This window comes from Phaseolus vulgaris, chromosome 3 (assembly GCF_051622355.1).
Source record: "Phaseolus vulgaris cultivar YP4 chromosome 3, ASM5162235v1, whole genome shotgun sequence".
Classification (NCBI taxonomy): Eukaryota; Viridiplantae; Streptophyta; class Magnoliopsida; order Fabales; family Fabaceae; genus Phaseolus; species Phaseolus vulgaris.
Genome location: NC_143500.1, coordinates 12,131,206 through 12,140,755, shown reverse-complemented (window position 1 = coordinate 12,140,755; position 9,550 = coordinate 12,131,206). Strand labels below are relative to the sequence as shown.

Below are 9,550 nucleotides of genomic sequence, written 5' to 3'. Positions count from 1 at the left end.
CTCACATTGCATAGCTTTTCTCCAACAGTCGTGTTTCACAACTTCAGAATAAGTATTTAGTTCAACATGTGAAGAAAGATACATAACAAAAGATTTGTAAGAAGACGATAAATTGTTATAAGACAAAACAAAATTCTAAGGATATTTAACTTTTGAAGATGTATTGGAAACATTAAGATTACAATGATAATCCTTTAAATACTCAGGTAGTCTTTTTATTCTTGTACTCATTCAGACAGATTGATCTGATTCAAAATTTTGTTTTATATCATGATCTTCATTGAGGTTTTGGTCTATGTGGGAACAAACTTCTTCTGGAACCTCAATGTGTAAATCACAATTATTATGACTGTTATTTTCAGCATTATCATAAGGTGCAAGAATGGTTTGTGATGGCTGACTCAAGACAGATTGATCTTCGGTAAACGAAATTTGATCATAAATGTTAGGACTGTCAATTTCATTGCTAGTATCTTGAACCCTTTGATATGGAAAACATGTTCATAAAAGACGACATCCCTAAACACAAAAATATCTCTTGATTGAATATTCAACAAAATATAACCTTTTACCCCCCTTTTAAAACCAATAAAAACACATTTTCATGCTCTTGGATAAATTTTTCTTCTATTTGTTGACAAAGTGCAAGCATAACATAAAGATTCAAACACCTTTAATCCATTAAAATCTGCTTAAGTTTTGTAAAGCATTTCATGAGGAGAAGAATAATTTAAAACAAGTGTGGAAAACATGTTTATAATATGTGCAACATGTATCACCGAATATGACCAATAAATTTTGGGTAAATGAGATTGTGTCATGAGAGCTCTTGCTACATTTAATAAATGACCATGTTTTCTTTCAACTGTAGTATTTTATTTTGGAGTATTGACACATGATGTTTGATGTACTATTCCTTTATTGACAAAGAATTTAGTCATGACAAATGCAGTCCCATTATCACTTTTTATTATTTTTATTGTTGTCTCAAATTGTGTTTGAACAAAAATAACAAAATTTTCCAAAACCTTAACAACTTCAGATTTTTGTTTTAAAGGAAAAAATCATGTGTACTTGGAATAGTCATCAACTATGGTAAATAAATATTTATGACCATGAATTGATGGTATTGAGTATGGTCCCCAAATATCTACATGAATCAAATGAAAACATTTTTTTGATTTAGATGTACTAATAGGAAATGAAAGTCTTTTTTGCTTTGCAAAATGACAAACATCACAAACAAAAGATTTGTTATATTTAACAAAAATAAATTTATTCTTGATAAAATCAATGCATTTATTTGAAATATGACCTAATCGAAAATGCCAAAGGGTTTCTAGATCACTAGCACTGACATTAATAGTATTGATGGTGTGTGTAGATTTGATGGGTTTGATTTGAAGTTTCTGGTAAGATGGGATCCTGAGTATATAAAGTCTATCTTGCATCTTAGCGGAGCCAATCATCTCCAAGGAATTCTTGTCTTTAATGTGACAACCATTAGAGTCAAAAGTAAGGACTCAATATAGTTTATCAATCAATTTTGCTACCGAAGGAAGATTAAAAGTGAAGAAAGAAGTATACAAAACATTGTCTATGACATGATTTTGATTGAGAAAAACACTTCCAGAATAATTGACAATGACTTGATTTCCATTTGATAATTTGACATAAATAGGATTAATTTGATGATATTAAGTAAAATAAGTTAAGGATCAATAAAAGTGATCAGTAGCACCACTATCAATAATCCAAGAACTGAAGGAAGAAATAAAATTATTACCAGTTTGAGTTGACATGCTGGAAGGAATGACAAAGACTTGATTAGAAACATTGCCATTGGATTTGGCCTGTTGAAAAAGAGCTAACAATGATTGATACTGCTCAGGAGTAAAACCAATTTGTTGAAACTCCACTTCTGACTTTGAACCTTCATGATTCTGCTCATTATTAAGATTTGTATTTTGAAAAACTGCATTAGTATAACTATGATCATGGTTCTGATTTTTAAACTTGAAATGAGGTGGAAAACCATGTTTTTTATAGCATGTATCAATGGTATGCCCTGTCTTTCCACAATGACTGCAAATTTTGGGAGTATATCCTCTTCCATAGCTTCCTCTGTCATAAGTTGTAGTATTATTTTTATAACATCCTATGCTAGTAGCAATCATTGCCTTGGATTGATCACCAAAAATTTGCCTCTCTTGTTGTGTAACAAGAGAAATTTAATAATTTGGTCTTGTGCTTTATATTTAGAAACATTCACAAGAGCATCGCAGGTGCATTTAGAGGCACATGAACAAATAGGTAGCGGGCGAAAAAGATCAAGTTCATCCCAAAGAACTTTTAGCTTATATAGTTCTATCAATGAAACCTATTTTGTTCTTTGAAATTAGGCTATAGGGACAATGAGAAAGGAAGGAAATGTAGCAACCAAAGCAACCAAAGCTCAGAGTTCTGATAGCATATCAAGAAGTGGACTTTAATCCTAACTCACCTCATAAAACCGACTTATGAGGTGAGGTTTGCACCCACTTATATATTATGAAATTTCCTAATATCTAGTCGATGTGAGATCTCCAACAATAGATTTATAAATGTTAATTAAAATAAAATTTAAACTAATAAAGAATGAATGTGCAACCAAATGAATTAGTTAATAGTATACATAACGTGAAAAAATAATTACAAAAATTTGAAAAAGTAAATTTAAGTGAGTTTTCACTTTACAAAGTTCTTATATAATATTGAGATTCCCTAAAGCGATTGTGCTCTCAAGCGGTTATGATTAGGATGGAAGCAGTTACCTTTATTCTTTTTGCCTATTTAATAGGCTTTACTCTCTTTTACTCTCTTTTGTAAAAATACAATAACAGATACAAAGTAATTGATTGAGTGCGTTTCCCCCTTTTTACGTGTCTATTTCTTCTTTCTGTTTTCTTCCTTTAAAACACGTATTCCTTTTGCAGTTTTGGTACTTTCCACATACCCCGTTCATCTTTATTAAAGTTTCTACCATGGAAATATTCCAATATGGTATCAAAGCGGGCTAAGACCCGCTCTGCTTTCGCTGCTCCTTTGCCCCTTTTTTGATTTCTTTCTCTCCTTTCTTTTGATCTTGCTTGCTCCTTTTTTCTTGATTCTTTGTTTTCATGGAGAGTTCAACAAATGCCAATAGTGTTAACAATCCTAAGAATCCTTCCAGCCCCTATTATCTTCATCTAGGAGAAAACCCAGGCATGATCTTGATAAATATACAACTCAATGGTGCAAATTACCATACGTGGAGCAGGGCTATGAAACGGGCATTATTGTCCAAGAATAAATTGAAATTCATTGATGAGTCTTTGAATATGCCGAAGCAAGGAACATCTTTCTATGAAGCATGGGAGAGATGTATTGTCATGGTGATCTCATGGATCACACGTGCGATTGATGAACAGATTGCACAGAGCACTATATATATAGAAAATGTTGTGGAACTATGGGAGGATTTGAAAGAGAGGTTTTCGAAAGGAGATCATTTTAGGATCTTTGATCTTTTGCAAGAAGTTCATTCAATGAAGCAAGGAGAAAGGAGTGTCTCTGGATTTTTTACAAACCTGAAGATTCTATGGGAGGAACTTGAGTCATTGAGACCATTCCATAATCCATTTGTGAGGTAAAATGTAACTGTTCTTTGATGAAAAATATTATCAAATACAAAGACTTGGAATATGTTATCTTTTTTTTAAGGGCCTCAATGATCTTTACGGCACGGTTAAGACTCAGATTCTACTCATGGACCCCTTACCAAGCATCAATCGTGTGTTCTCACTGGTTCTAGAACAAGAAAGGCAATTAACGGTGTTGAAGATGGGATGCTTTGATGTATCAAATCCTCATGGAACCTGAAGCTGTGTTGCTTTTTAGGTTTGGGTTTAGTTAAGGGGGTTTAGAATCTTTGAAAGACCAGTCTTGATTCTCACGCAAAGCTTGTTTCAATCTGTTTTAAAGAACTAAAGTGTTTTTTTATGCAAAGGGAAAAACAACCGATTAAACTTTCGAGACAATCGGTTGTTTGTCACTTTGCTGGAAAAGGAGTTTTGAAACTATTTTTTGAATCAGTTGTATAACTCCTGAAACCATTCAACCGGTTAAATCACAGTTTCAACCGATTAAATGTGAGTTTTCATAACAACTTTTTGAAAACATGTTTTAACTGTTTCAGTTGTTTAAATCTGCCTTTAACGGTAGTTTTTCAAAGGTTATAAATATAGCCTTCTTTCAAATGTTTAATATGAATGAAAGAGAGAAGTTTTACACTCTGATTTAAGATTAAAAAGAGAGATTATCAACTGTTTGTGAAAATGTGTTTTTCCAAGTTTAGCAAAATTGCTTTTGAGCTTTGTTGTGATTCAAGAACTGATCAATAGGGTTTCTGGTGTACTGTAATTCCAGGTTTCTCTACCCTTTCTTAGTTTCTTGTAATTGTTCAAATTACACTCTGTAAAACTGTTTGTAAAATCCTGTAAAGTCAGTGTGATTCTGGCTTGAGGTGTTTGTTGTGTACAAAGAGGGTGAGTAGGCTTTGTGAGATTCAAAGTCACCTCTTTGTGGTGTGTGTGTTTGTAATCTGTGTTTGGTTACATAGTGGAATACTCAGTGGTTTGACTGAGGACTGGATGTAGCTCAGGGATTGAGTGAACAAGTATAAACTTTGTGTGTAAATCTCTCTATCTCTCTTCTCCATAACTGTTTGATATTTCCGTTGACATAAACAACCGGTTAAATCATGCTTTTAATCGATTAAAATTCTGATATCAGTTTCTGTTTGACTATTTGATTCGCTTTCTGAATTTCTTATTTGAGTTTATTGTTAAAGATTCATTCTAAAGAAAGTATTTGTGAAAATATTTTATGAACAATTCACCTCCCTGCTGATGGAAATCACAAGGGAGAGGAAGAGGTCGAAATCATAATTATGGTAAGCAATGTAGTTATTGTTACAAACTAAACCACACTGCTGATGAATGTTTTCAAAACATGGATTCCCTCCATGGTATAAACACAAGAATGATCGAGCCATCAACAACATTTTTTCAAAAAATTACGCTGCTACTAACAAGATTGAAGATATTGATCAAGAAGGTCATAAGCATTCCCTTAGTCAAGAAAGTGCACAATTTTCACAAGAACAAATTCAACAAATGTTGAAGATTTGTTAGGAATCAAAAAATGAGTCTATTCATAAGATGAACAACTTCACTGGTGAGTTGTCTTCTGGAAAAACTGAGAAAGGTAAGTATGTTAAAAATTCTTGGATTAGACACAGGAGCAACAAATCACGTAACTCACTGCAATTTTTTTTTTTTAAATTTCTACAAGATAAAAACTATAATTGTTAAATTACCAAACAATTCACATGTTATAGCTGAACATGCAGGAACTGTACAAATATCTTATCTTTTTCTCTGTATGATGTCTTATACATTCCTGAATTTACTTTTAATTTTGTTTCTATTCAACGTGTCATTGAATCTCTTAATTGTAAACTGACTTTCTCTTCTAAGCATTGTCAGATTCAGGACACCATCTCATTGAAGACGATTGGTCTAGCTGAGTTACACGATGGCTTGTATTTCTTGTGAATTCCTGAACAAAAGGCCTGCCTGAATATCATTGAATCTGGAATACACGAGAATGTAAATTGCAATGAAGATGTTTGGCATCACAGACTTGGACATCCGTCAGATAAAGTTCTTCAGTACATTAGTGATGCTCATCCTTATGTTTGTTTTAAACAAAATATTGTTTGTGATACTTGCTACTATGCAAAACAACATAAATTGCCCTTTTTACATAGTGATAATTGTTTTAATAATATCTTTGACATGATTCATGTTGACATGTGGGGGCTTTTTGCTAGTCCATCTGTTCATGGACATAGATTTTTCTTGATTGTTGTGGATGACCATAGTCGTTATACTTGATTTTTCTTATGAGAAACAAATCTGAAACTAGATTAGCTTTATCCAATTTCATTAACTTGATACATAATCAGTTTGGAATCAAAATCAAAATCATAAGATCTGGTAATGGAAATGAATTTGCTTATCATGATTTGTACAACATTTTTGGAATCATTCATCAAACTAGTTGCATTGAAACACCACAACAAAATTCTATTGTGGAAAGAAAGCATCAGCATATTCTTAATGTTACTAGAAGCTTGATTTTTCAATCCAAGATACCTGAAATCTATTGGTCTTTTGTTGTGATACATGTTGTGCATTTAATAAATAGAATTCCTTCTATTGTTTTAGGAAATAAATCTCCATATGAATTAGTTTATAAGGAGTTTCCTGATTTGCATAATTTAAAAGTGTTTGGGTCATTATGTTTTGCTTGTACCATTGAAAGGAATAGATCCAAACTGGATCTGAGAGCCAAGAAATGTGTTTTTCTTGGATACAAAAGTGGTACCAAAGGTTATATTGTTTTGGATATTAATAGTAGAGAAATTTTGGTTACTAGGAATATAAAGTTCTATGAACATGTTTTTCCTTGTATCAAGAATCATGATCATGATATAGAGAAAAATTCCATTGAAGATGATATAAATTTTATATTTGAACCTACTCCTAATACTATCACTGAACAACATTGTGACACTGTTGACACTAATCAAAATTTTCAAAACATGAGACGTTCTAGTAGAAATAGAAAAGCGCCCCGTTTCTTACATGGATACTTTTTCTCCAGTTGCTAAGCTCACTACAGTTAAGTTACTTCTTGCCTTAGCTTCTATTAATAATTGACATTTACAAAAATTAGATGTAAACAATGCTTTTTTGCATGGGGATTTAAATGAAGAGGTTTATATGCTTCTGCCACCTGGAATGGTTGTTTTTAAATGTGGTCAAGTTTGCAAATTAACAAAATCCTTATATGGCTTAAAACATGCCAGTAGACAATGGTTTTCAAAATTATCCTCTTATCTAAAAAGCATCAATTTCATTCAATCCACTGCTGATTATTCTTTGTTCACAAAGAAAATAGATAACTCCTTCAACATTCTTCTTGTTTATGTAGATGACATTATACTCTCTGGGAATTCCATTCTGAAATACAACATGTGACTTTATCCTTGGATAAAGCTATCAAGATAAAAGATTTAAGAAAGTTAAAATACTTCCTTGGTCTTGAAGTTGCAAGATCCAGTACATGCATACACGTTTCACAACGAAAATACGCACTAGATATTCTTGCAGAAACATGATTACTTGCAGCTAAACCATGCTCAACTCGTATAACCAAAGACATCAAACATTTGTTTGCAGATGGGACTCCTATGGAAGATATAAATGCTTATCAGCGTTTGATTGGTAAGTTATTATATATTACAAATACTAGACCTGATATAAGTTATGCTATTCAATTTCTTAGTCAATTCTTACGTGCTCCAACCATTGACCATTATAATGCTTCTCAATGTATTTTGAGGTATATAAAAAGTGCTCTAGGGAAGGGTATGTTTTTCTCCAGCAATTCTAGTCTTTAGTCGAAAGGAATCTCTTATTCAAACTGGGCAACATGTCCTCAAACTAGACGATCTGTCATAGGCTTCTGTGTCTTTGTTGGATCATCTCTTATTTGCTGGAAGTCAAAGAAGCAGTCCACTGTATCACGATCATCCTCTAAAGCAGAATATCGCGCTCTCGCAACTTTAACTTGTGAAATACAATGGTTGAAATATCTTCTTGACGAATTTGGCATCACTACTCAACCTCTAGCAGTTGTCTACTGCGACAATTAGTCCACAAGATACATAGCCTCAAATCCAAGCTTTCATGAGCGAACAAAGCACATAGAAATTGATTGTCATATTGTACATGAAAAACTTCAGGCAAAACTCTTCCAATTGCTTCCTATACCTTCTTCTCAACAAGCTGCAGACTTATTTACTAAACCAATTGAACCAGCTAAATTTGATCCTATTGTTTCAAAATTGGGTCTGATGAGTATATTAATTTAATTAATATAGTAATTAATTATTTTTTATTTGTAAATTTATTTTTTATTTAATAATTTTTATAAAGTATTATGAAATTGGTATGTTACAATAATTGTGAATATAATTTCACTTTTAATTTATCGTAATGATAATAAAAAAAAACTGAAAGTATACCTGAGTGTTAAAATATGTGTTAATAACATGTCATCATCACCTATTATAATAGAAAAATCTGTTAAAAACAAATAGAACAAAGTAAATAATTGTTGTACACATTGGACTTAGATAATTTAACAAAAATGCTAAATTAATGTAAAAAAATAGCTCAACTTGCTCTTATATATTTTTTTACATTTTTTATTATTACAAACTCTTGTATAAAACAGGTCGTGAGCTCTATTATTAATTAAAAAAAGAAATAAATTGTTTTCATCATTTGCAAAATATTACTTGTATATTCACTATAGCAGGACAAATTTTGGTGAGCATTGAAGTTTTCTTTACAAGTCATTGAAAAAAATAGTAAAAAAAAGAGTAATAATTGATTTTTTTTAATTCCACAAAGCACATGTTTAGCACATATATTAATTGTTTTTGTTTATGTGACTCTTTCTGGTTGTCTAATCGAAAACTATGGTCACACCATCTTGAAACAATTGATGTTCTTGTCATTTCTCCTCCAACAAAGCATGAATGAGTCCCTCATCATCATCATCATTTCCTCATTCATGAACCACTTTTCCTCACTTTTAAGTCATCCCTCAAGTGTTTCTTCTCTACCCACAACCCTTACCCAAATTCCCCACCTACCCTCCTCATCATTTTCCTCTAAGACTTTCCCCCATCAATCCTCATTTCCCAACACCCCTCATCCAACACTCTACAAACATTATTTTAACTCCTATTCTATTTATCTGTAATAATTTTTTTTTTAAAAAATGTTAACAAGAAAGTAATGACCTAAACCCTAACAAGTAAAAAAAAGTATAAGAAATATATAATAGAAGTGGTTATGATGGAAAAGAATAAATGCTAAGGGACATTGTTTGAGAGATATTGAATGTTTTATTATATCACGATGTCAACTTGATGATAGAAGTGTTTCATGTTATATTTAATGTTCCGTATAGTTATTTTCTCCCTACCAAGATCAAGGGCAAGGAAGTTTATTTATTTATTTATTATTCAACCGTGTTTTCTTTTATGCTTGCAACAATTAAAAATCATGGTGCATCCATAATTTAAACTTGGGTATTTACACATTTAAACATCTTTTTATTATGGCCTAAAAAAATGTTGTAATACATCCCTAAGATCTCTCTTTTTTTTCACATTTAAATCTCTTTCTCCAAAAAATTTCATCATCCAATCCCAATCCATTCAACGACCATTTTTCTTTAATCTCTTGAGGACACTGATAAGAATAATAAAGTCCATGTTAAGTAAACATGAACTAAATCCAAGATCATAATCACTGAATCTCTACTCCATGAATTACACAAGCTCAAGTACAAGACCAACTAACAAAGTGTGTGAAAAAGTTTAAGT

At 31.8% G+C, this 9,550-nt stretch overlaps 1 protein-coding gene across 1 annotated transcript; it reads left to right on the top strand.

The window, feature by feature from the left end:
- Positions 1-3,158: 3,158 nt before the first annotated feature.
- Positions 3,159-3,900, top strand: LOC137839084 (uncharacterized). Its single transcript, XM_068648213.2, has 2 exons — positions 3,159-3,662; positions 3,742-3,900. The coding sequence occupies exons 1-2, from the start codon at positions 3,159-3,161 to the stop codon at positions 3,898-3,900; spliced, it is 663 nt and encodes a 220-aa protein (XP_068504314.2).
- The last annotated feature ends 5,650 nt before the right edge of the window (positions 3,901-9,550 follow it).